The 27,071-nt window shown below is 44.4% G+C and overlaps 7 protein-coding genes across 8 annotated transcripts in view; 3 read left to right on the forward strand and 4 right to left on the reverse strand.

The window, feature by feature from the left end:
• Window positions 1-18,723, forward strand: part of LOC132255807 (hemicentin-2-like) — a 37,339-nt gene extending 18,616 nt beyond the window's left edge. The window contains exons 2-9 of one of the 2 annotated variants that reach the window (XM_059751968.1): window positions 15,418-15,510; window positions 15,579-15,725; window positions 15,785-15,989; window positions 16,097-16,386; window positions 16,444-16,921; window positions 17,152-17,264; window positions 17,415-17,453; window positions 17,623-18,723. In XM_059751968.1, the coding sequence (XP_059607951.1) occupies window positions 15,418-15,510; window positions 15,579-15,725; window positions 15,785-15,989; window positions 16,097-16,386; window positions 16,444-16,921; window positions 17,152-17,264; window positions 17,415-17,453; window positions 17,623-17,726 (1,469 nt within the window). In that variant the 3' untranslated portion in view covers window positions 17,727-18,723. The remainder of the gene's footprint in view (window positions 1-15,417; window positions 15,511-15,578; window positions 15,726-15,784; window positions 15,990-16,096; window positions 16,387-16,443; window positions 16,922-17,151; window positions 17,265-17,414; window positions 17,454-17,622) is intronic. The other variant, XM_059751969.1, reaches the window with a different exon arrangement.
• On the forward strand, window positions 1,214-2,115 carry LOC132255812 (chymotrypsin-1-like). The gene has a single exon (XM_059751974.1). The coding sequence runs from the start codon at window positions 1,255-1,257 to the stop codon at window positions 1,993-1,995; it is 741 nt and encodes a 246-aa protein (XP_059607957.1). The 5' UTR covers window positions 1,214-1,254; the 3' UTR covers window positions 1,996-2,115.
• On the forward strand, window positions 2,543-3,288 carry LOC132256556 (trypsin alpha-3-like). The gene has a single exon (XM_059753048.1). The coding sequence runs from the start codon at window positions 2,543-2,545 to the stop codon at window positions 3,281-3,283; it is 741 nt and encodes a 246-aa protein (XP_059609031.1). The 3' UTR covers window positions 3,284-3,288.
• Window positions 3,321-4,139, reverse strand: LOC132265779 (trypsin-3-like). The gene has a single exon (XM_059766552.1). It carries the CDS (start codon window positions 4,137-4,139, stop codon window positions 3,321-3,323), a length of 819 nt encoding a protein of 272 aa, XP_059622535.1.
• Window positions 4,392-5,292, reverse strand: LOC132265780 (trypsin-3-like). The gene has a single exon (XM_059766553.1). It carries the CDS (start codon window positions 5,208-5,210, stop codon window positions 4,392-4,394), a length of 819 nt encoding a protein of 272 aa, XP_059622536.1. The 5' UTR covers window positions 5,211-5,292.
• Window positions 6,422-9,221, reverse strand: LOC132265781 (transmembrane protease serine 9-like). The gene is made up of 6 exons (XM_059766554.1): window positions 8,541-9,221; window positions 8,279-8,409; window positions 8,124-8,218; window positions 7,972-8,073; window positions 7,219-7,236; window positions 6,422-7,161 (listed from the first exon to the last, which is right to left on the reverse strand). The coding sequence occupies exons 1-6, from the start codon at window positions 9,219-9,221 to the stop codon at window positions 6,422-6,424; spliced, it is 1,767 nt and encodes a 588-aa protein (XP_059622537.1).
• A 1,296-nt stretch (window positions 18,724-20,019) lies between the features above and the next one.
• LOC132255722 (uncharacterized) lies at window positions 20,020-25,302 on the reverse strand. Its single transcript, XM_059751851.1, has 4 exons — window positions 24,677-25,302; window positions 22,035-22,455; window positions 21,468-21,969; window positions 20,020-21,380 (listed from the first exon to the last, which is right to left on the reverse strand). Exons 1-4 carry the CDS (start codon window positions 25,162-25,164, stop codon window positions 21,070-21,072), a joined length of 1,722 nt encoding a protein of 573 aa, XP_059607834.1. The 5' UTR covers window positions 25,165-25,302; the 3' UTR covers window positions 20,020-21,069.
• Between the last annotated feature and the right edge of the window lie 1,769 nt (window positions 25,303-27,071).

The following is a 27,071-nucleotide window of genomic DNA, read 5'->3' on the forward strand; positions in this document are numbered from 1 at the left end:
TCCGGACACCGTCGCCGTCGATCCGCCTCCGACATGCACAGATCCAAGAGCAAGAGGCTGAATGACATTGTTGAAGGTGATAACGTTGGCTGTCTGCAGCACAGACACATCCCAGGCAATCGTGGGAGCGTGATAATCAGGGTGATTGATAACTGCGCTCAGGGCGAAGGTAGTTCCTCCAGTTGTCCTGGAGTGAGCGCCCAGGACAACGACTGTGTTCCCTGGAGTGCTATTGATCGTGCAATGAGCCGCTGTGACGATCCAGCGATTGTTGGCCACAGTTCCTCCGCAGAAGTGAGCATTGCCAGTCGTCCTAATGGAAGCTTGATAGGGGAATTGACCAGGAGAAGCTGTGCTTCCGCCAACAATCCGACTTCCAATGTATTCCGTCACTCCTTCTTCATTCCTCAGCTTGTCCACACCGTCAATGAAGCCATGAAGACTGGGAGTTTCCAGGACTTTTCCCAAAGCCAATGTGGCCAGACACACCAGAAGAACAATCTTGAGCATTTTTCACTGGTAGATTTTCACCTAAACTGACCAGAAAACCAAACCGTGGGTCTTTTATACCAAAATTTTATCAGAGTTATCATGAATATTGAGTAATCTAATCTCCTGAGGACTTTCCCTGGCCCGCTTCTTATCGTTTCCGCCAGACAGGTATTTCCAGAGCCACATAATAGGGATTGTGTGGGAGATGTTATCAGATTTTGACCCCTTCTCTGATCTGATAACTTCTGTGTCTCTGAAGACGCTTTAGAGAATGAAGAGACCTTCCCAAAGTGATTGAGACATCGAAAATCGATCAACAATTACAGCTTTGGTAGGAAATGAACCATCTTAATCATCTTGCTTTATTATCTTAGTCACAAAAAATCTAATAACATTGATAAGAGTAAATTTTCCCAAACTCTTTCCCTCATCAATCAATTGTACGAATAAATAAAAAAAAATCACAGTATCGGGAAACCCTCAAAATAATCCTCATTCACTTTACAGAAGTGATATTTGCAACACGTGGGAGATTCAAGAGCAGTAAATCACAGAGAGACTTGCTAAGAGTTTCCACGAGAAATCTCTTAGCAATTAAGAGAGTGAATAGTGCGAATTTTACCAATTGACTGATAAGAATTACTTTTTTAATAACATTTATTTGCACTGTACTATAGAATTGCTGTAACAGAACACTTAAGATTCACTTATAAAAGAGACGTGATTTTATTCTGAAGCTCAGTATTATTTGAGAATTCAAACATGCTGAAGATTGTAATTTTGCTGGTCTTGGCTGTGGGCAGTCAGGGAAGGAGATTGCAAGGACGGATCGTGGGAGGAAACACAGCGACTCCTAGCCAGTTTCCCTACATGGCGTCATGTCGCTTGGCGACAACGAACAAACATTTCTGCGGCGGATCTCTGGTCAACGACAGATGGGTGGTTTCGGCGGCACATTGCTTCGGAGAACGAGGACCCAATGATGTGATTGTGGTTTTGGGAGCTCAGCACAGAGTCAATGGAGGGACACCTCACAGCCTCTCTCAGGTGATCCAGCATCCGCAGTGGAACGAACAGGACATTGCCAACGATGTGGCTGTTCTTCAGACGAAAAATCCTGTCGTTTTCTCAAATCTCATCCAACCTATCGAGTTGGGATCGGTTTTCGTCGCCAGCAAAGTAAGTGCAGTGGCGACTGGGTGGGGATTAACCACCAATGAAGGAGTAGAAGCTGATCAGCTGCAGTATCTCCATATGACGACCATCTCTAATCAGGAGTGCAGCCAGAAATTGCCAGAAATGGGACACTTGGTCTTCGATCACAAGATTTGCGCAAGAGGAGCTCCAGGCTCAGCTACATGTCAGATGGACTCCGGAGGACCTCTGGCCGTGGGAAACACTGTTGTGGGCATCGTCTCTTGGGGACTTGAGTGCACTGGAAGCACTCCGGATGTCTTCGACCGGGTATCTGCCCACAGGACTTGGATCATAAGTAACTTTTAGTCTATTGAATACTTGCAAATCTTTGGAAAACACAGCAGCAACATCACTTTCAACATTCTGATAATTTTAATATATATGAAGAAACTTTAAAGAATAAAGAGACCTTTCCAAAATGATTAAGATATTGAAAATCGATCGGAAATTGTGGCTTAGGAAGCAAATTGAAAAAGGCGCTAATATCGATATTCGAACAGATTTCGATCGGCTTCACCGACGAAAAACTCACAACATTGATAAGAGTAATCTATAAATTTCCCCAAACTCTCATCAATCAATTTTGCAAATGAATAAAAAATCTCAGTATTGGGAAACCCGGGAAACCCTCAAGATAATCCTCATTCACTTTACTACAGAGTGTTTGGCTCAGTAACTCGTGGGAGATTCCATGACAATAAATTATCGTAAGATTTACTAAGGGGTTTCACAAAAATCTCTTAGCAATTAAAAGATTTGTTATTGGGAATATTTTGCCAATTAGCTGATAAGAATCGCTTATAAAAGAGGCACAATTTCATTCACAGCCTCAGTGTAACTTGAGTATTCAAACATGCTGAAGTTGGTCATTTTGCTAATCTTGGCTGTGGGCAGTCAGGGGAGGAGTTTGGATAGGTTTATTGTGGGAGGAAACACCGCGTCTCCTGGCCAGTTTCCCTACATGGCGTCATGTCGTTTGGCAGCCACAAACTTCCATTTCTGCGGCGGATCTCTGGTCAACGACAGATGGGTGGTTTCAGCGGCGCATTGCTTCGGCGGACGAGGACCCAATGATGTGATTGTGGTTTTGGGTGCTCAGCACAGAGTCAATGGAGGGACACCTCACAGCCTCTCTCAGGTGATCCAGCATCCGCAGTGGAACACTCAGACCATCGCCAACGATGTGGCTGTTCTGCAGACGGCAAATCCCGTGGTTTTCAGTAATCTCATCCAGCCCATCGAATTGGGATCGGTTTTCGTCGCTGGTGGGGTGAGTGGAGTGGCGACTGGATGGGGATTAACTAGCCACCAGGGCGTAGCAGCTGAACAGCTGCAGTATCTCCACACGGCGACCATCTCGAATCAGGAATGCAGCCAAAGACTTCCGGGCATGGGACACTTGGTCTTCGATCACAAAATCTGCGCTGGTGGTATTCAAGGCTCTGGCACTTGTCAGATGGACTCCGGAGGACCTCTGGCTGTAGGAAACACTGTTGTGGGCATCGTCTCTTGGGGACTTGAGTGCGCTGGAGGTACTCCGGATGTCTACGACCGGGTATCTGCTCACAGGACTTGGATCATAAGTAACTTTTAGTCTATTGAATAAAATATTTATTAATCGTTCAAATCAGTCACTCAATATGCTGCTGAATCCAGGCACGGTGAGAAGACACTCTGTCATAGCCATCAGGGTAGCCCACAGCACAGGGAATGGCCCAGCAAACAATGCCAATAGCATAATTGCCAATGACTAAAGGTCCTCCAGAATCAGCAGAACACACTCCTTGTCCCTGAACGCCTCCAGCGCAGATCTTGTGATCAAAGACCCACCATTCTCTGTCGCTGCCCAGAATATTTCTGCAGGCCGTATTAGTCCAAGTTTGCACGTGCACAAACTGCAATTCATTCGCAAGGCTACCAGGTGAGGAAGTCATTCCCCATCCGGACACCACTGCAGTGATTCCTCCTCCGATGTGCTCTGAACCAAGAGCAATGGGTTGAATGAGGTTGTTGAAGGCAATTGTAGTTGCAGTTTGAAGAACTGACACATCGAACGCGAGAGAGAAATCATCGAAGTTAGGATGGTTGATCACAGTGCTGAGGGAGAAACTGTTGCCTCCAGTTGTTCTAGAATGCGCTCCTAAAACTACAATTGTGTTTCCGGGAGTGCTGTTGATCGTGCAGTGAGCAGCAGAAATCACCCAGCGACTGTTGGCTATGAATCCTCCGCAGAAATGCCAATTGGCAGTAGTTCTCACAGACGCTTGATAAGGAAATTGTCCAATGGCTGCTGTATTTCCGCCTACAATCCGATTTCCAACGTCTTCTGTGATTCCTTCGCCGCGTTTTAACTTCTCTACACCCTCGACAAAATCACGGAGTTCGGAATTGTCTAGGACTTTTCCCACAGCCACAGTGGCCAGACAAACCAGAAGAACAGTCTTGATCATTTTGAATTGTACTTATTGCACCAAATAACTGATCAAGAAACTCGAAACTGTTGCTCTTTTATACCAAAAGTGTTATCAGAGTTATCATGAATGATGGTACAGAAATATATCTAATCTTCGAATGCCACTTATTCAGATTTACTGCCTTCAAGCCGTAGAGATTAGAAAAAGATTTCATTGAAAGATTCTGCATATCTTATATTTAACCCTTCAATGTAGATTGGCTCCTTAAAGAGTTTCTTATTAAGACAATCATTCGATGTGCTGCTGAATCCAGGTACGATGAGAAGAGACTCTGTCGTATCCGTCAGGATAACCAGTAGCGCAAGGAATAGCCCAACAAACAATTCCGATGGCGTAGTTGCCAATAGTCAGTGGTCCTCCAGAGTCACCAGGGCAAACACCTTGTCCCTGAACGCCTCCAGCGCAAATCTTGTGGTCGAAAACCCACCATTCTCTGTCGCTGCCCAGAATGTTCCTACATGCAGCATTTGTCCACGTCTGAACTTGGACGAATTGTAGCTCAGCTGCAAGGTCTCCAGGTGAGGAAGTCATTCCCCATCCGGACACTACGGCAGTGATTCCTCCTCCGATGTGCTCTGAACCAAGAGCAATGGGTTGAATGAGGTTGTTGAATGCAATTGAAGCTACAGTTTGAAGGACTGAAACGTCGAATTCCAGCGAGAAATCGTCGAATTCAGGATGATTGATAACTGCGCTCAGGGTAAAGGTGGTTCCTCCCGTAAATCTGGAGTGCGCTCCCAAAACTACAATTGTGTTTCCAGGAGTGCTGGTGATCGTACAGTGTGCAGCAGAAACCACCCAGCGACTGTTTGCTATGAATCCTCCGCAAAAGTGAGCGTTGCCTGTCGTCCTAATGGACGCTTGATAAGGAAATTGTCCAATGGCTGCTGTATTTCCTCCCACAATCCGATTTCCACCGTCTTCTGTGACTCCTTCACCGTGTTTTAACTTCTCTACACCCTCGACAAAGTCACGGAGTTCGGAATTGTTCAGAGTCCTTCCCATGGCCATCGTAGCCAAGATTAACAGAAGGCCTATTTTGATCATTTCACTCTATTTGGGTGTATATATTTCAACAGACAAACTGACCAGAAGATTAATCCAATTGGTCTTTTATACCAAAATGTTATCACAAATGTCTTGAATATTCACTAATCTAATCTCCTCACTATGATAAGTAATCCAACAAGCACAATAAAGATTATGCTTGAGATCTGCATGCGAGCGGAGACGTAGCGAAATATTTGCTTGAAATTGCTATCAAATTTCCCCACTTTTCCCTATTGAAAAATATAGTCAATCTTAATTGTTTCCCAATCAAGAAACTCTTCTTCGCATCATTGATTTCTAACAAGGCTCAATTGATCGCGCCAGAGATGCTCTGACCTATTTCGTGCGGGAATATCGTGATATTATGGTAAGAGGAAGGGAATTTCAATGTGAGGCGCCAAAAATAGGCAAAAGAACCTCGCGCGTTAATCAATTGCGAGTGAAAATGAGTCGTTGAACGAATAAATCATCAAGTTTCTGGGCCCTTTTCGCGTGTCAGACTCTCGCCAAATGAGGGGAAGTCCATTGAGAGGATGTAAATCACTCTGGCTAAACACCCTCTGCAATTTGCTAAATTGCCTTCAGAAGAAGGCGCAATTTGGCTGCAAGAAAGTCTTTTTACCTCTCTAAACTGGTTAATAATAATCTTATCACCGACAAAACAAATATGACACAGGGAAACAGGCTATTTTGTCACTTTGCATGCTTTCAGTGTGGCTTAAATGATTAAATAATTAATTAAGAAAGGCCACAAATGCGAAAAAGCCGTTTCGCTTGCGTGCGAAATTGTTTTAAGTGAATGAAGAGCAGCGCGGCAATAAATTAGGCAAATATAATTGAATTTATTTATACCGCCAGACAATCTATCAACAGTGGGAAGAAATATGAGATTTTGCACAAGGTGAAGCTTCTAATTCACTTGAAAGCGTGCGCGCCCCATTTGATGGAATCGATGAGTGAAACACTATTTCAGACATTTCAGAAGTCGATAAATGCGAAGCTTCCCAGAGAATTACAAAGTATTTGTTTGCCAACTCCTCAAAATGCCTCAAATTACCACTTCATGCGTATGGTGTTTACTAAACACTCACGCGTTCAGATTAGTTTTTTTCCAACTACTGAGGGACTGAGTTTAACTTGAGGACTATCTTTAGAGACCTTCTGGGCAGTTAAGATGGAAACTGGATAGTGATTTTCTCAATTTATTATTAATTACTCTCAATGTACTGCAAGAACCAGCTTCTGTGGTAGGAAACTCGGTCGTAGGCATCGGGAAAACCTCTGGCACATGGAATGCCCCAGGAAACGATACCAATCACTGTATTTCCCACAGCCAAAGGACCTCCAGAGTCCGCAGAGCACGCTCCCTGCCCCTGAACTCCTCCGGCGCAAATCTTGTGGTCGAAGATCATGTTCGCATTGCCTCCCATGCGACTCCTGCACTCGTCATTCGTGTGCGTCTGCACATTGAGGAATTGCAGCTCGGCTGCCAGGCTTCCAGGGGAGGAAGTAAGGCCCCATCCGGAGAGCACAGCAGTCACGCCTCCGCCAACGAAGGCAGATCCCATGGGGATTGGCTGGATGGTGTTGGAGAAAGCGACGGGATTCATCGTCCGGATGACGGAGACGTCGAAAGCAATGGTGTTGGCGTTGTACTGAGGATGATTGACTATCTGGGCGATGTCATAGCGAGTGCCGGAGGCCCTGAAGTGTGCGCCCAGGAGAAGGTAGAAATCACTGGCGGGAAACTGTGTGCAATGAGCAGCGCAGAGAAGCCACAGATTGTTGACCAGGACAGCACCGCAGAAGTGCTCTTGAGTCCGCAAGAATCTCAGGGAAGCTTGGTAGGGAAACTGACCAGGAGAGGCAGTGCTTCCGCCCACAACGCGACTGCCAATGCCGGGAGGGAAGACATTGCCAGAGATGAAGTCATGAGGAGTGGGAAAAGCTGCAAAAGAGACAAAATTAACAATCCTCAAAGCTTTAGAAAATTACCAAATCTCACCTTTTCCCAAAGCCACAGCTGCCAAGGATGCAATAAGGAGAATCCTGATCATTTTCTTCGCTTTTATAAGGTTTCTAATTCACTGGCAGAGTCACAGAGTTGTAATGTTTTGCCTTCAACTTGACTGTGTCTTTTATACCGAAATTTTACGGGTTTTACGTGCGATTTTTGGGCGTCAACAGCTCTATCTTATCTTAGGAGTTCCCCATTTCATTGAGGGAATCAGTGGCGGTTATCGGCTACCTTTCATTCAATTTCCCCTCAATCAGATTTTCACTGTATCATTAGTCATATTCGGATCATTGATAAGGATTTTATGGTGAGAATTCCCATCAAACTTTCCACTTTGGCTGGGTTTCCCTCTGAATTTTCCCATTTTATAGGCTTAAGGGCTTTAAAAATGGCAAAATCAGGAGTATAAAAGGCTGCTGCTTTCTTCCACATCTTCAGTTACTACAGAAAAATGCAGAAGATCATCATTTTCGTGACATTTATTCTCGCTGTGCTTGGAGAAGGACTGCCAAGTCCTCAGGATTACATCCTGGCGGTGAGGCAGGCAGAACTTGGGCTTCTTCCAGAGGCTGAGAGTTTTATCATTGGTGGGAACACAGCTTCTCCTGGCCAATTTCCTTACCAAGCTTCCTTGAGAAGCGCAGCAAACGCTCACTTCTGCGGAGGAATTCTGGCTAACAATCGCTGGATCGTCTCAGCTGCTCACTGCACAGTTGGAAGGACCACTGCTAACACTATTACAGTCCTGGGAGCTCACTCCAGGACCACTGGAGGAACTTCCTTCGCCACAGCTCGGATTGTTAACCATCCGCAGTACAACGCCAACACCATTGCTTTCGATGTCTGCGTTGTGCAGACGACAAGCGCAATCGGTTTCACCAATCTTATCCAACCGATCGCGCTCGGATCGGTGTTTGTGGGCGGGGGAGTTCCTGCTGTGGTGTCTGGCTGGGGAGTAACAGCAGTTGGAGGTCCCTTGGCCGCCAATCTACAGTACGTTCACGTGCAGACAATCACGAACGCCGTGTGCAGGAACAGCGTTGCAAACAGTGGACATCTGATCTTCGACCACAAGATCTGCAACGCTGGAATGGTCGGTCGTGGGGCGTGCGCTATGGACTCCGGAGGACCCATGGCAGCCGGAAACTCGGCCATTGGTATCGTTTCCTGGGGCATTGGCTGTGCCAATGGCCATGCTGACGTTTACGATCGTATCTCTTACCACAGAAACTGGATCATAGGACATTTCTAAGAAATTTTTAAATAAACAACCAAAATCTCAGACAATTCTTTTATTAAAAGTTGCTCACAATCCAATTCCTGTGGTCGGAAACTCTTTCATAGAGTTCAGGAAAGGTAGAATGGAAACAGCCTCTACCAAACATAGAACCAATCGCTACAGCTTGGTTAGCCACTATCATCGCTCCTCCTCGCTCCATGATGCATAAATTACCTTCGTCGATGACACTGCAGATCTTATGAGCAGAGAAGAAAAGTCCACTAGGACCCAATCTTACAGCACACTCATTATTTGTAAGAGTAGTGACACGCGTGAACTGGAGTGCGTCAATATCAGTTGCGTATCCAGAAAACAGCGCAGAAACTCCTCCTCCAACAAAGACAGATCCCAAGGTGATCGGTTTAATGTTATTTGTGAAGATAATTTCATCGACAGTTTGCACAAGGGAGACATCATTGTGCAGTACGGTTGAGTCAAAATGGGGATGGACAATAATCCTCAAAATATCGTATTTTGTGCCTCCGGTTGTTCTGGACAGCGCTCCTAGGACAATGAAACTGTTGTCTGCAGATATCCACAGTGTACACTCACCACTTGACACAATCCAGCGATTATTGACCAGGATTCCACCACAGAAGTGACGATTGTTCTCGATGTCTCTCCAGGAAGCGTGATGGGGAAACTGTCCAGAAGCAGCTTCATTTCCAAGCACAGCGATCACAAGTGAGGCGAAAACAACGATTCTCAGCATTTTTGTGGACAAACTGAAGTAATGGCAAACATGTGTGCCTTTTATACCTTCTGCAAATTTCTTGTGATTAAAAATAGCATTTCTTTTCCCAGAATTGATAACTTGCATTCTTCGATAATTTGTTAATTTTCATTCTTTTCCATCGATAACTTATCTGCACTTGAATATCGAATGTTTTACTTCTGCGATGCTTTAAGACGATAAACAAAAACAAAATCGTTATCTCAGTACATAATATACAAATTATCAGGATTATTCCTTTATTAAAAGTTGCTCACAATCCAATTCCTGTGGCTGGAAATCCTGTCAAAGATGTGAGCAAAGTCTCGATGACAACTAGGAATGCCCCAAGAACCTATTGCTATAGCTTGATTTGCTGCTACCATTGCGCCTCCTGATTCTATGATGCACAATCCACCTTGATCAACTAGGTTGTCAACCACGCTGCAAATCTTATGATTGAATATTAAGTGACCTTGTCCGCCAACTCTTTCCGTGCACTCATCGTTTGTAAGAGTAATAACATGGACGAATTGAAGAGTGTTAGCACCGCCTACCCATCCGGAAACTTGGGCAGAAACTCCTCCTCCGACAAAGACAGATCCCAAGGCGATCGGTTGGATAAGATCTGTGAAGATAATTTGATCTGCAGTTTGCACAACCGAGACATCAAAAGCTATGGTGTTCGGGTTATGAGAAGGATGAGTGGCGATCCGCAATGTGTTGTATCTGGTGCCTCCGGTTATTCTGGACAGCGCTCCCAGGACGACTATTGTGTTGTCCACAGTTCTTCCAGCTGTGCAGTGAGCAGCTGAGACGATCCAGCGATTATTGGCCAGAATACCGGCGCAGAAATGTGCGTTTCCTGCACTTCTCAAGGAAGCATGATGTGGAAATTGGCCAGGATCTGCGGTGTTCCCAAGAACAGCAATCACAAGAGCGGAAAAAGTAACGATTCTCAACATTGTTTCAGTAAAACTGAAGAAATGGCGAGATGCGTGTGGCTTTTATACATCTTAGAAAATGCTTAAAGATTTAAGATACCAATTTCTTAGAATTGATAGCATTTATCGCAATCTCTTTTGATTGTTAACACATTTTTATCTCATTCTTACTGTAAGACTACTGAATTTTTTTTTGTCTGAGTTTTATTGTGTATTTTACGGTTGTTTTTGGCGATATAGGAAATTTGAAGTCGAGTAGATAACTAATTATAGAAATTTCCACGACTCAATTGAAGCAGAATGATTCACAGGACTTCTTGTTCATTTTAACTCTGTAGATACGGCAATCTTATTTCAAAGGTCACTCTAGGCGTTTATAGGTTTCATGTGGGAGGAGTATTCCAATGGGAGGGGCTTCAAACAAAGTCAAGTTAACCGTTATCACAATTTATTTAAAAGTGTCCAACAATCCAGTTTCTGTGGCTAGAAACTCTATCGTAGACATCAGCATGGCCATTGGCGCAGCCAATGCCCCAGGAAACGATACCGATAGCCGTGTTTCCGGCTGCCAGAGGGCCTCCGGAGTCTGCAGAGCAAGGTCCGCGTCCCACCATTCCAGCGTTGCAGATCTTGTGGGCGAAGATCAGACCGCCACTGCCTCCAACGTTGTTGCTGCACACGGCGTTCGTGATGGTCTGCACGTTGAGGAACTGCAGGTTGGCGGCCAGAGCGCCTCCTGGGAAGGAAGTGACTCCCCATCCGGACACCACAGCAGTCACGCCTCCGCCGACGAAAGCAGATCCCAGAGCGATTGGCTGGATGGTGTTGGAGAAGCCGATGTTAGCTGTCGTCTGCACGATGGAGACATCATTGGCCAGGGTGTTGCCGTTGTACTGAGGATGATTGACGATCCTGGCGGAGTTGAAGGCAGTACCGCCGGCGGTGCGGGAAACGGCTCCCAGAACGGTGATTGTGTTGGCGAGACTGCGTCCAACTGTGCAATGAGCGGCTGAGACGATCCAGCGATTGTTGGCCAGGATTCCTCCACAGAAGTGAGCGTTTCCGCTGCTCCTCAGTGAAGCTTGGTAGGGAAACTGTCCGGAAGAAGCTGTGCTGCCGCCAATGATGAAGCTCTCAGGACTCTCAGGCACAAGTCCCATCTCAGCCAAGTGCACTCCTGCGACAAAGTCATGAGGAGTGGGCTCACGGGCGAGCACCAGAGCGGCCAGGGAGGCAAGGATGATGAATCTGAACATCTTTCTAATTGTTTCACTACCAGAAAACTGGAACAACTGTGGAGATTTTCGCGAAAAAATACCTCTTTTATACTCCACGTTTGATAAAGACCATTGATTTGCCCATTGATCTCTCGATATCAATGGAATTTCCCGAAATGCTTATCATTTGAGGTATTTTTGGGAATTTCACAAAATCAAAAGTCCATCGTCACGAAGATGGAAATTCTCTCTCGTCTCATGCACTGTAATTATTATGATTTAAGTCACTCCGAGAGGGAAGACTTTCTCATAGCGCGCAAAGAATCTTTACGTGATGCGACTCCATAATGACTTTTCCTCAACACGTGCAAGCCAACGAACGACAAATTTCAATGTAGTGTGACTCCCTAGGTTCAAGATCACTCTCTATGGCCGAGCCCAACCCATTTCTTATTGCTCAGCTCATCGATTTTGGGTGGTGAAGAACCATTGTTGGCGCGAGAAGAATCTTCAGGAAGTGTTTCAGAGTGCCATTGTGCTCCCACGTGCTTCTGGCCTCTTGTGGTCACATAAATTACAGATAAAGGGGCTTTTTGTCTTCAAGAGGGACTCTCGAAGGCACTGAGAGGGAGTTATTGTCCAGAGACTGACCATCTGGGGAGGGAAATGCATTGAAAACAACTCAAGAGGCTGCAAAGTAGAGCACAAGGTTCTTCAGATGCACATTACTTGTGACGTCATGGTGATAGCAATATGAAGCTATAACAGTTAGTATTATGGCAAAGAACTCATGAAAATAAAGTGTACTTTTTCTAATCCATTATATTAACGACCTTCTTATCTTGAATTAAAGAAGCGCATCTAATCAATACACAAGCTTTAGAACTAAGTAATAACTTATTTATCTCAACTTAAGTCATAAACAACAGTATATTCGAGCGCAATTATCATTAGAACAGGTTTTAGATGTTTTCCTACTCAGTTCAGATGAACAGCATTCCCTGCTAAACGATCTAGCGAAGATTGTGACGTCACTGATTCACGGCTGTCGCTCTCCTTTGACCCATGATCTGAAATCTCGTCTCCCACGAGAAACCATCACTCAAAATCTGTTTTTTCACAATTTGTCTATCGCACCATGACGCGTAGAAGAGAGAATAAAATTGTTTACCGCCACTTGTGGCTTGTAAATGAATAAATCAATAAAAGCCCATTGATTTGAGGATACTCTCGGAGAGGTTTTTCGAGCCACACGAGGAAGCCCCTTTTTTTGGGGCTCTCCTGACAGACTAGCTTTTGGCAATAGAGCAAATTAATTGCCCTATAGCGAAGTGTGTTCAAGAGGAAAAAAAGGCAAGAGTCAGTTTTTGATGTATTATTAAATTTAATGATACCTGTGCTTTGCGAACAAAAAGCGTGTGTATAAAAGTTATGAGATGTTGCGTGATTTAGCGTCAGTTGCTCTTGAGACGCGATCAAGTGTGGTTTAGAAAAGTTCCATTCCAAAAACTGTGAAGAGGCAATGAGGATTTTTGTGCTTTTGGCCGTGCTGGCGGGAATCTGTGTCGCCCAGGAGGAGTACCATGAGTGCTCCACGCGGGATTTGCTGGGTGTGGATTGTCCCACTCAGATCAGCCTTCTCAACTGCTGCGACGACTTCTTCAGGTGCCACTGCAATCCGGCCATCAAGGAGCTCAGCAAGAAGGAACGCACGGAGCGCTGCAATGTGCCGTACACGGAATTCTGCGTGAGGGATCCGGTGAAGAATCCGGACAGGTACTTCACCGCCAGCGCCGGAAGGGTCAAGTTCGCCACCAAGCTGTGAAGCAGCACTGCACCCGGACAATCCCCCTCAAAATGTATCCAGCAAGCAATAAAGAGTGATAAATCTGTGGCAGAACAAAGGCATTCCGCATGTTGGGCAACAATTGCGCCGCATACAATTACCAAATTGGATCTTTCGGGATGGCAAATGGGCGCGAAAATGGAGCTGAAAGAAGGTAGCAGTGTGGCCATTGTTGGGCGACAGCCGCGCTTAATTGATGGCTTGTGGATGCAAATGAGGGGATCCAATTGATCATTCTTCGTGTGCCAACACAACAACCAGAGTCGGAGATTGTGTAGATTGAAGATTACGCTATTTGTCTCGATAGGAATTCATCGGAAGCTCATGACTTTGCAAGATTGATGTGTTTGACGATTATTTGCTCTTTCAAATGCGTCTGAGCTCACTGGAACCTGTTGAAATGGGCTTTAGCTAGAGTACTTTAGCGACTATTCTATAAACTACTGATAATTCCAATGAATTGGAAGTGCATTAAGATACGTTTGAATGCATTTCACTTCGTTTTAATCCATTGAACATAGTTACAAATCAGTGTTGTTTCGAAGAAACTCACAATTCAAGACTTTTCATGAACCCGTACAATCTCAAGCTGTACAAATCTTATCTGCAAATTCAACTCTTCTCCTCCTGATCACCATAATTCGACATCGAGTGTTAAACAAGTCAATTACATTGAGAATCCATGCGTCTTAATCCAATTGAATATGGGCGAGGGAATTCATCTTGCCCTCTTGAGCGCAATTCAGGGAGGAAAGATCCCAATTGTTCGCCCTCAGAAGTACATTTTTTCACTCCTTTTCCCGCGACCACACAGTTGAACAACCTCTGGTGAACTATTTAATGCCCTATTGGGAGTCAATTTAATGTCTATTTTCTCCACACAGACACGCTCTCCGGAGATGAAAAGAGTTCTGGAGAGGGTGTGGTTCTGGGAGATTCTTCCACGCTGTGTGACCACTTTGGGCGTGCAGTGAGACAATACCATCGATCAGGGGATCAATTAAAAATCCATGGAATGTAGTGCAATTGATTCGCTCTGCTTGGGATTTCCTAATTGACCCACAGACCTCATGAAGTGCGCGTGAGTGTAAAACTGTCCCGCCCAACGGCCGCTTTTTTGAACATATTGACAGTCGAATCTCTTGTCAAAGTGGAGAGCTTCAAATCGCCCCACTCAACGACAGCGTGGAGCCCATAAAGCTGACTCAATTATCTAAATGTTCTCAAACAATTAAAATGCAATTTTGGACGATGATGGCAATTGAGATGCCGAAAAACATGAGAGATGGTCGTTTTCTCAGCCATAAAAGACACAAAATTTCGATTATGAAACCCACAAAGAAGCCAAGAAGTGGAGAGAGAGAGAGAGAGACTTTTTACCACCGTCACGATTTCAGTCGCAAGTTATTTGTAAGTGATTTTTTCCACACCATCAGAAACACCCGATCAATTGATCGCAATACCAAATTTTTTGCCGCGCGCTCTTCCTGGAGAGTCACTGGTGAAAAACGCGCCCAGCTGTTGACTGAACCATTTTAATTAACGCACCCAGCTCAGTTACAATTGCGCCAATTAAGACTTGACTCTTGCACTCTTGAACCATTTCCCCCGCGGCTTTTCACGAGTCGCCGCCAAGTCTCGAAGCTCTCCATCATCTTAACGGCGCCACTGGACCTTGGGGAGAATCTGGGGCTTCTTGGCCAGGAGCCATGCGGATTGCATCATGGAAAAGTGGACCTTGAGCATTTTTTTTTTGTCTTGACATGACTGCCTTTCGCGGCCAAAGCGTGGCCCACAGAGGGCAAGTAACACATTTATCGACCTCTCTGTGTGCCTGCGTTTCGTTTTCCCTCATTTTCACTCCCGATCAATCGACCACAGAGTGTCAATGAACCCTTTTCAGTACTTTGGCGCTGGGCTCAGAGTTGGTGCGGGAATTCTTAGGCTTTTCATAGATTCAGAATAAAGATGTGTCTTTTTTCTTGTATTGTACTGAATTCAATAAATTTGTTTGTATTGTAAGAAAAGTGAATATTTTGAACCCCTCAATTTTCGTACCCAAATTCCCATTTCACGTCCTTCTGATGAATTTATCATTTATCTATCGCCAGAAAATATAATCAACTCAACTGCTTTGAGTTATTCAATTAAGTCACATTGAATATCAATGAATTCTCTCTTCTTTCTAGGTCTGGCCAAGCCAGCAGACAGCAAGGATCAGAGTCCTGACGATGATGCTTATGTGAACGACGATGGCGATGAGTACAATAACGCCTACGATGGTGAGGAATTCTAGTGCCTCAGCGCCAAGAAATTATTACCCTATTAACCTAAATTGTTCAACATCCAGATGAAGAGAACACGAGTGTGGATAAATCCCTGAACACTGAGTACAACAGCGTGGCTCTTGAGCCTGTCCTGGAACTCCAAGAAACTGAAGTGGAAGTAAAGCCCGGTGAGCAAGCGAGAGTCGTCTGTCGAGCAAAGAATCTCTCAAGTAAGTTTGATGCAACACAACAAAAGTCTTCCTCATGCTAAAGGGATTCAATTTTGCAGAAAGCACCGTCCTTATGTGGTATTTTGGCGACAATCTGGTCTCAATGGGCACAAATTTGCTGTCCTCCAACGACAGGATTCATCTGGATCCCAACAACGTTGCCATTCTCATAATTGACAAAGTGCAGCAATCTGATGAGGGCTATTACACCTGCAAGATCCTCCCTCAGGAGCTCACGATGAAGACCAAATTGACAGTCTCGCGGTGAGTGAAGAAGTTTCAGTTGGAATTTAACTTAGCTTATTGCCCACCTTCAGGCGCTTCTCTTAATTTAAGAGATGTGATCATGTTTTTCGTGCTGTTTCTTTCAGCTCTCCAACTGTGCGGATCCTCGACAATGGGCGTGATGTGAGCGGCGGCAGCATGACGTATCGCGAGGGCGACAAGATCACTCTTCAGTGCCGCCCGAGTGGCAATCCAGAGCCCACAGTCACTTGGTCATCGCAGGGAGTGCGTCTGGAGCGAGTGAACGGCGTGCATGTGGATCAGGGAAAGTTGGTGATCGAGAGGGCGGAACACCATCACGCACGCGTGTACCAATGCTTGGCGGATAACAGCATTGGAAAGCCGGCTCACGAGAGTGTCACCATCAATATTCACTGTAAGGTGCATAAAAGCCTCATTAAGAAGTCTGGGACTAACTGAAGATCTCTTGCAGACACACCCAAAGTCACTGCTCATCACCACGAAGTGAACACAGGCGAGGGATACGACGCGGAGCTATCCTGCAACTTCAAGAGCGATCCCGCCGGTAGGAGCACTTGGCTGCGGGATTTGGCGCCGCTTCCCGAGGGCGGGAAGTACCGCGTCACCCAGGAGGCACACGGGCACCACAATAAGACCACATTGCTGGTGCGGAAGGTGCAGAAGTCCGACCTGGGCATGTATCAGTGCCAAGTGGAGAATAGGCTCGGCAGGGGCGCCTCGAATGTCTCGCTGATCTATGAACCGGAGCCGGCGCACTTTGACGGATATGAGCTGCAAACGGCGCATCTGGTGCTCCTCAACTGGACCGTCCGGAGCGTTCAGCCACTGTCTGAGGTTCTGCTGTACTACCAGAAGAGCAGCGACAAGCAGTGGACGTCCGTGAAGCCGGTGGGACAGAATGAGCACAAGGATCACTCGGGAGTCTGGCTGTGAGTAGATCTGAATAGATTTTAGGCTCCGCCCCTTCGAAAGCTCCGCCCATTTATGTGTGAATTTCTTTCGGAGAGTTCTCAAAATGCATTAGAAACTATCCTGCCTTAGTGGCGTGTTAGTAATTAAATTTTTTTTTTACATATCATATGTCCAAATTTTCTTGATCGATAAAACGGAGCAAAACTTCTGATTCACTGCTAAATTTCGTCTTCAATCTCTTTTTTAGTATTCAGCATCGCGTTCAATTGTCGCCCGGAACGTGGCACGCTCGAGTCAAGTCTAGAAACACCGAAGGATGGTCAAAGTACTCAGAGTCACAGATCATCAATGTTCCCATGAGTGAGTATAAACCGTACGCTAATTCTAAACTATCTGTAGCTAACAATTTTGGATGCACTTTCGCACATTTTCATTATTTTTTACCATATTCGCCCCATCTTCTGGGTGATTATTTTTAGTTTTTACATGATTTTATTGAATATTTTTCAGTCTATACTGACAATGATGATCAACTTTTCGAAAAATTAGGTAAAAAGAACATCCCTGACTTTTTTTTCATCACATTTTTGCACTCCTCTTGTAGTTTTTTTGGACTTTTGTGTGCCATTTCTCATATTTATTGTGTGGTTTTGGGTGCTTTTTCCGTGTTTGATCTGACCTTCTTTACTAAAGGTGTAAATTTCGTATTTTTCCGCAGATTCAACGGAAACGAGTGGCTCTTGGACACTTAACACCGGATTTCCATCCAATTTGGCCACAATTCTCGTGGCTTCTCTGCTTTTCTGTGTTCGATGGACCTAAATTGAGGCCTTTAAATTAGTGTAAAAGAAAAGATTAAAAAAAAACGATAGAGATACCAGAAATACTAAAGGACATTTTATGGACATGAAAGCTTAAGGAATCTTCCTTCTTGCAAAACCTTCTGATAGAAATTGCCATAAAATCCACTTCTTTTTTTTCTATAAATATTATAAAACTATCATTAACTAGACATTTTTAGCGTTAAAGAGCACAAAAAGGATTATTTCTAGGCGCGCCTCTTCTCTAAAAGTCCGTCTCCTTTTCCCATAACTTCCTTTTTATTAAGTGTAAGGCCAAAGTTATTCTTACTACGATAAACATTGTAATTTATTGATATAAAATTGTAGAACATAAAGAATATGGATGAAGCATTACAGTTTTGCCTTTCGAAGAAGGATATTTTCAGATACGAATTGTAAAGACGGAATCAAAAGAATAAAAATAAAACAAGAAAAATTGAGTGCCTAATTGAAAAAGAAAGAGAAATTTTACCACAAGACATATTTTGTGAATGAATTGTACAGAATTAGGATGGAAAAAAGAGACTCTCAGTATTTTTTCTCCTCAAAAGAAAAACAATTTGATAGAGGCAAAATAAAACAGCTAAAGAGATGCAAATCGACAAAATGTACTTTAAAGTGTCATATAATTTAAAGATTGATGAGAGAGAGAGAGTGATATTTTGTAGAGCATTTTACAAGATATTGAAAGGAAAGAAACTCTCTGTATTACGACTATTAAGTTAAGAGATAATTTGTCATAATTTCTTCGCTTGTATTTCATATTTCATGTAATGTAAATATTAGTTTTTAATTCTTTAGTAACACATTCAACGTGTATTTCCGGCTGATAAGAATTTATATTTTCGAAGCGCTATCTTGATAAGAGGCAAAAAGTTTAAAAAAAGAAAATCTTCTCATTAGAAAGACCGCAAACAAAATGATGTAACATGAAAATATTAAGAAATAAAGTGAATAGATAAAAGATCCACGAACAATATCTTGTCCAATCAGCCGAAACTTGGCCAAATCCGCCAGTAATTTATACGCACGTCAGCGCATTCAACGGTTCCTACGCAAGCACAACTGCCAAGAAATCGTGCCGCGAGTTCAATTAATTGCCCATCAGCATGGAAAACTCCGTGCAAACGAGAGCATTCACAGCATTTAGCAACTCCTTGACAATTTAACACGTCGTTAAGGGTGTAAAATTGCCTAAAAATGCATCAAAGTCAAGGATTTACAACCACAAAAATGAATTAAATAATCCAAAAGATTATAATTAATCATATTGTACAAAATACTTAATTGCACACCTCAATTGAAAACTACACTCTTGCCCTTCAACTTGCGCCTAACCTGAGGTTTGCGTGTGAAGAATGAAATGTACTTTCCCACTCTTCAGAGTAAGAAAGCCCAGAACAGCTACAAAGTATAAAAAGGTGAGATTTTGAATGGTCCAGCATCAGTTTTTTGTGAGTCTCACTCGATTCTAAGCTTCTTTCTCAACTCTGTGAAGTGCTTTAGCCAGCAAATCCACTGAAAATGATGTCCTTCAAGTTGTGCTTCCTCGGACTCGTCCTCGTCGGACTGTACGTCTCAGGTGAGAGCGAAGAAACTGTGCTGATTGAAGTGTTTTTGGTGCAAAATTGATGCTTGTGAGCTGAAATCTCTGCAATACAACATTCTTATTTCATTTATTTTTTTACTTTTATCCGCGGATTTATGTATTTTTACAACCTGAAAATTCTTATTTCTTATTGAATTTTACTTTTTAATTGGTTTGAGGATGATTTTTTCACAAGAAATATCTTCACCTTTACTAATTCCTCTTCTTCTTCTGTATTTTTCTCTACAGAAACTTCCGGACAAGCTGGTAAGTTCTTAAAGCTCCGTGAAAATCCTTAAATTTGTGCTAAAACTCATCCCTAATTCACCAACAGCCATCGCTGGTGCCGCTGCCGGAGCTGTGGCTGGAGTGATTCCTGTCGTCCCAGCAGCTCCTGCTGCCCCAGCTGTCCCAGCTGCCGCACCAGCTGTGCCTGCCGTGCCTGCAGCTCCGGCTGCGCCTGGAGTTCCGGCCGCCAATCCCAACCAAGTCCTGGCCATCCTCATTCCTCCCACCTCTGCCGAGAGCAACGAGACTCAGTCTCAGCAGAGCCGCGAGAACACCGGCGGTCAGCTGGTCCTCCTCACCGGATAAATCACCACAGCTTGCAAGAGAGATAATAGCAAATCGTCAGGCGGAATAGTGACAAATTGATCGCGATGTTTCGGAAAAAAACCACTCTGTCTTAATATCAAACCAATGAGCTTAATTTATTGAAAATCACAATCATTGTAAAAACATAAATTCCACTAGAAAATTGCATCAAATGTTAACCAAGATCCTTTCCTATTTATTCCTTTCCCTATTGCTCTTTCCTTCTTTTCTCCTTCCCTCCCTTTCTTGTGAATTTTATGACAAAATTGATAAAGGAATTTCATGCTAATTAGCAATTGTCATCCATTTTTTGTTCTATTATGTACATTAGAGGCTATTTTCACTGCGATTTATTTTCTCTTTATAGCAAAAAATAAATATCTCTAGCATTATATCATTTTGTAGTAAATTTGTCAACTACTCTGCACACATAGGATTACGATTTAGAGGCAACCAAGGATTTCTCAATGAGGTGAAAGTGTGACTAAAGGTGCGCTGATTGTCGTGATTTTATACTCAGTTTATCTGTAGCATTAAGCAAAGGAAAAGATCAATACATTCACTCTACGCCTAAAAAATGTTACTCACCCGTCTTCTTATGTTACGAATTGACGTTAAATTTCATTATGTAGTTAATTTTGACATGAATTTTCTCTACACTTCGTTAATAGTTTGCTTGATCCTTTATGAAAAAACCTTCTGAAAAATTGTCTCACTACATTTTATGGCACAGTTTGCTCAGCTCAAGCCTCAGCCAGCCTCCCAATCATTGTATATTTTGCTCCTTTTGATAGTGTGTCTGTGTGTGTGTTTGTGTGCGCGCGTTTAACTATCTATTATGTGGTAATTATACTTTCATCTGTGTTTTTCATCAACTGTTAATGTTTTAAGATAAACCTCTTAGATATTCTCTCTCTCTCTCTCTCTTTCTCTTGGGGAACATGCGAAAATCACACGCGATCTGCCTTGTTTCTCAACACACTCTCCGCGCGCGACGGAGATTTTGGCCAATGGAAATACTTTTCAGTTAATTTATCCTTACACAACTAAACTTTCTCTCTCTCTCTCTCTAATCCTAGGCTCTCTTATCGAGTTATATGAACAAAATCAACTAAAGATTTGTTAATCTCAGCGAATCTCTTCATGCCATTCGGGCGCCATTGCGATGCAGCCGAATGGCATCGCCGTTGAGGCGTAGTACGCGACTCTCTGGCGGCCGCAGAATGTCGTCGCCGCTCAGGAGATCCGTGCTCACGTCTCCATTTGCTAGCGCTACACGCTCATAACCGTCAATAGGCGCTCCGCTATTCTCCAGGTCCGCCGTGAGGTGAGTATCGACGCCGCTGTCGCTCACGCTCTCGCCCTGAATACTTTCGGCGGGATTGGGCGGCAGGAAAGTCTCCCCGTGGACAATATGGGGCGCCTCGTTGAACTCATCCAGCTCATCCATTCCTGCAAGCAACAGATAAAACTTCTTATTTTCCAAGCAAGGAAACATCATTCAAGAGACTTTGTTAAGCAGAGAACGACTCAACTCACCGGAAAAGTTGCCTGCCAGCAGCAAATACTGTCCCGCTCGGTTTGGCCACAGCAGTCCCGTCATCACACAGAAGGCGAGGCAGTCGGCCGAGTTGGTGATGCCCAGCAGTAGCTTGTAGCGCCACAGGGGGCTCACCTGGAGCGCCACGAGCGCCACAACGGGCAGGTAGATGAACCACACGAGACTCGATGCGCCGAAGTGCAGCAGAAAGTCGAGCTTCTTCGTGGAGTGCTCATAGCGCATGGTGCTCCGCAGCTCCCAGAGGAACCACAGCATCATGCACGAGCGGCACACAAGCACAATCCAGCCCGGCCACGTCTGATACTCGTCAATGTCCGAAATGATGTCCACCTCCGTGCGATTCCACACGTACAGCATGACATTTAGGGCGCAGTATGGAATCCAGATGGTCATGAGGATAATCCAGCCCGTGCGGCTGATCTGCTGGCGAGTCACCGCCCATCCCTTGGCAAGGAGGAGCAGGATCAGCATGAATAGAGTCTGAAAGGCATCGCAGACAGTCAATAGAAGTCTTAACGAATCTTTCATTTTCTGTTAATACCAACCCGACTGAAGATGTCGAAGATCTCTCCGGCCGTGGCGAAGGTCTCATTGCCCACGCCATTCATTGCGAACCTCACCATGTGCACGAGGATGAGGCAGAGACTGGCGAACTCCAACAGCAGACTGGCGGTGAAGAGACGCGTCACGGGATGGCTCTGACGCCGCATCGCGTGCACTTGCATCGGCACGAGCACGAGGTACACCACGAAGAAGATCAGGTACATCTCCAGCGTGTTCTGCCGGTCGAAGGAGAAGTGCAGCGTAAGCGGAATGTAGGCCGACTGGTTGGGATTCCCATTCACCAGGCGGATGTCGTAGCTGATCTCCGGTGCGCGGCTGAGGCCGAACTTGCTGGGATCGAAGTGGTGCCACCGACAAGTGGTCACATTTCTGTAGCACGCCACCAGAGAAACGTACCAGAATCTGCGGAAGGAGTGATATAATCAGAGATAGAGATCTTGCCGTGAAGAATGCTTAAGAACTCAAGACATTCTGTGGGACAAATACGTTTCAATACGTTTTTAAGTATGAGATATTCAAGTAAAAGTTGCTCCGCAAGTTTCATCGTACTTTTCAGATTATTATCAATTGCATCTGGATGCAGAAACTCTTGAAACACTTAACTTTGTACAGAATATTGGCTAAGAATTTGAGCATTAATAAACTCGTTGGAGCAACTTTTCTCAAGAAACACCCGACAAACTTCCCGTAAAATGAGAATTTTCAAGAAGTTTGGATTTCCAAAGAGAAACTTTCTCACAAGAAGTTATTAAACATGCACGCATGAATGGAAATGCAATTCTTCTATAGAGATTTGTCATTTTCTGTGTTTTTCTTCAATCGATTTTTGGCATGGAAATTATTGAAATCAAAAGGCAAAAGTTTGTTTAGTGATGAGAAGCAGAAATTGGCTCATTAAATAGCTAAAAACAGCATAAATATAGTTAATTATTCAAATAAGTGCTGCAATTTTCCACTACACAGCAAACAGCAAAAGAATTTCCTCTTATTTGTCAAGCATTTATTTTCACCAGAAGATCTCTGATAATAAAATTGAGCATTATTTTTTTGATTGAGTCCAAATATGCTTTGTGCAAATTAATTATAATTCTAATGAAAGTTTATTTAGTTTCCATTCTGTTTTATCTCTGCCAACTTTTAGAATAAATGTGTTTCATAACTTTTCAGATATTTTCTCACTACGAATTCTTCAAGAATTCTTCAAGAATTCTATTCAATTGACTATCTCTAGTCTGGTCAATATGAAATTGGATAAAACTATGCATAAAATATTCACAATTTGCATAAATGTGACTTCTAAAGAAGCCTTGCTTCTCCTATTTTCTCCTGATGTTTCTAAACTCTGTATCGAATTCCAGAATTCTCTCTCAAGCATTCTTTTGCAGAAACCGAGGCAGATTCCTGAGCATCTTCGCGCACATTTCACGTTCTTAACTTATTCAACAAACCGAAGAAATGCTAAAAATGCAACCAGAAGCCCAAAAGGCGAGTCCGAGAAAGGTAAAATGTTATGAAATTGTGTCATTTATTAAACACACACACTTTAAAATTCAGTGGATTCTTCAGTTTCACCTTCCTTTGCATTATTTACCAAACAATTTAATGTTTTATTTATTTACCACAGCAGAGGAAAAAACAGCACAATCTTTTCCATCCATTTCTGCATGCTTTTTTTCCACACAGTGTGCAAGAGAGATGCTCTTCAATGTGCTTCTGCACTTTGCGCTGCAATTTCTTAATGTAAAATTATTGTGGAACTATTTCATTAAGCAATTTGCCGGCGTCTTGGCGGGAATTTTTACGCCACTTTCGCTGGAATGCGTTGTGTGAAATGCAGAATTGTGCCACTCTTCAGACATTCATTTTATCTCGAGGGGGGCCGTATAAATACCACTGGATGTGCGAGGGTGGACGATAAAAGGAGAAATTTACGTAATTTCAAGGTTCTCTGCACTTTGCCTAGTGGAAGTGACGATGAATATTCAATACAATCGAAATGCAATGGAAACCAGACACTTGAAAGGCACTCTCTTGTCCATTCCGCCTACCAATTGACTCCCATTTAATTAGCATGAGTCAGAGAAGCTGGATTGGGGCCAAATACGATGCCCTTCCGACCTCCTGGTACTCTTTGCACAGTCAGGAAGTGCACTTTTGCGCTCCAATGCGCCACAGTGAGGCCTTAAGTCGTGCTTCTGAATGGCATAATTTCTCAACAACGCCACGTTCTTATCTCTGCCTTTCGGTTCTCGATTGTCCGAGTGGAAGACGGAAGACCCAGAGAAGGCGGGCGTGATAAGAGAGTCATAATAGAATTCTCTTATCTCGCGCAGGTTGTTTTGAAAACTCCGTGCGTGCGGATTTACTCTTCTCTGCCTTTAACGCTCCATTGCCAATTAAACCGCCCACAAGGGAGTTATCAGAGCGGAATACTTTCTTTTCACCACTCTGCGCCACATGCAACAATGCCCAGAGGTTGTGGAGGGAATTGTGGCCAAAAATGTCGCGCCCAGGAAGACAATCCGAGGGAAAATTCCGCGCTCAATCAATCAAATCCATCGCAAAACTGCTCTAATTAATGACATTAAAGCGCGAGTGAGCGGCAGGTGAAAGTCTCTCTTACCTCGGTTGGATGAGGTCACTGATGACGTAGGTGAACTGGCTTCCGGACACCACATTCCCTGGCGAGTCCTCGTCCCAGCAGAGGCGCCCGCGCGGGCAGGGCACCTGGCGCAAATAGTCCACCTTCGCCCTGGAGTTGCACTCGGCATTGTAGGCGATCTTGTCCAGGCTGGCGAACATCCGTTGGCACGCTGCCTCGCGATCCAGCAGCGTCCGATTGCCGTAGAAGCTGTCCAGGAAGGAGAACTTGTCCAGGACGGCCAGTGTCACGTTGACTGGATACGCCGTTCTGGCGGTGATGTTGCCATATATGTACCCATATGAGTCCCTCTGCGAGTGGCGCTCTGTCTTCTGGAAGCCGAATTTGATGAGGAACTTGAAGAAATCCCGCGACGGCTCGAAACTCCCCGTCAAGTGGGTGGCATTGGTCAGGAGGATGAGCGGCAGCAGGGCGCACAGTCCCAACACCGTCCTCCACAATCCACGCATTGTCTCTCACTCTTGCTCAGCACAGTCACTCATCACACTCCCGTGGGCTTTTCCAGCATTTTTCCAGTCCCTTTTCTTTTGCCACTCTCTCTCTTTCTCAGCTTCGCGAAAAACAAACTCGCCACGAAGCTGTCTGTCGCACTGACAGCAGCTGTCACGACTTCGCCCCGCTTCGCCGCGAATCGGGTCGCGCCAAAAACTCTCCCGCGCCGTTTTCCATCCCACCGCGGATTTTTCCACCCACCGCCAATGTCCATCTATCCGCGTCACTGTGGCGTGTCTCCGCGGGTGAAATTTAATCCACTCTCGCTGCAATTCAATCCATTGTGCAATTTAATGGCGCGCGAATGCACCAAAGCCAAGCCCTTTTATTGCGCTTTTCCACACGTGCAAAATCACCATCCGCACCCTTATTTTCCCCTGGCCTTCCCTCGCACAATTACCACTAAGAGCCAAGGGGGGACTTTTCGCAAAAGTGGGCCAATGAGAAAGGCTTAATCGATGAGAAAAGTGAAAATTCACCTGAAAAATTGGACAAATCTGTCCACTTGTGCTTCCTTGCTTTAGTTACACTGCTGAAAATCAATGGGGATAATAAATCTCAGAATCTCTTGGGAATTATTCGAGTAGGTTTAAAGCTATTTCAGGACATGGTGGATGTTTATTCAAAGTTTCTGAATATATTTGAGCATTCTATCACTTCTTTAACCATTAGACATGCTATTTTCGATTAAATACCTGCAGAAACAAGTAGCTAAAAGCATTTTTTGATGATAAAATAACAATGTGGAAAAGAATTAGAGAATTTTCGCATTTACATTAACCGTGTAGCGGAAAATCTCATGATAAGACTATATTTTCCATGCAAAAATACCTGAGATCACCTTCTAACTTCTTTTTTATCGTATTTAATCCCATTTGCATTGGGTGCTTGTTTTCCTCTCATGTTCTGCAACTTATCTCCTAATTATGCTAGGAAGATTTCCCGCCAAAATCCCACCCGCGCGGCAATTCATCAAGGAGTGTGACTTGGCAAGGTTGTCTCAGGTCACTTCTGTCGCGCGCTATCTCACGCCCAAATCTTCTCAGTCGCGAGCCTAGTAATTAGATCAGGCCGAGAAAGTGAAAAATCAATGGCAAATAAACCCCTTTTCAAGCCTCTCGTGGCCAAAATATTTGTAAACTCCGCATAAAGGATTTGATAAATATGCGCGTCGCGGAGTCAATTAAGGGGTGCTTTTATGCGTGGAGAAATGTCTTGATTGCCCTGGTAATTAAAGCCGATTTGGTGACGAGGCACTTTCTTTGGTGGTGCATTTGCGTGGGGTGGCTGTTTTTGGCGGGAAAATCGATTTGCCAAGAGCAAGGCATGCGAGATGAAAGGGTAAAACACGCGCGAAAATGTCAACAGGAAAAGCCACAAACATGCTCAATTTGTGCCTCCGGCTTTTTTGCCCGCCGTCACACCATTTTCGCCAAATGCAACTCTCACGAGTCGCTATTTTCATCCATTTCTATATCCGTGCCTCCGTGCCAAAATCGATTGTGTGTTTAGAATGCGTAACGCCGGATCGAACAAATGAGGAGTCATGGGAAAAATTCTCCCATTTCATGCCCCATAACTTGACTTTCTTCGCTATGCACAAAGGCGAAGGGTGGTTTTCTTGAGTGGAAACTTGCCATCGAATGGAGGTCAGTCGGTGAGGCTTTTGACCCTTTCTCAAGTGGGCGCGCGAAAGAAAGGCGAGCGAGCTGAGCGTGGAAAAACCTTCGCCGAAGCCTCGAAAATCCCGGAAATGTCTCGAAGGGGTTCTTTTTCCCGTCAAGGCGAAAGTCTGGGTGTTGGAAAGCACAGCTGAAAATTGAGCTATAAATTCTTGTGGTGTCTCTCTTCCAGAGATTGGGTG

Source organism: Phlebotomus argentipes, unplaced genomic scaffold, assembly GCF_947086385.1.
Source record: "Phlebotomus argentipes unplaced genomic scaffold, Phlebotomus argentipes genome assembly contig_5, whole genome shotgun sequence".
Classification (NCBI taxonomy): domain Eukaryota; kingdom Metazoa; phylum Arthropoda; class Insecta; order Diptera; family Psychodidae; genus Phlebotomus; species Phlebotomus argentipes.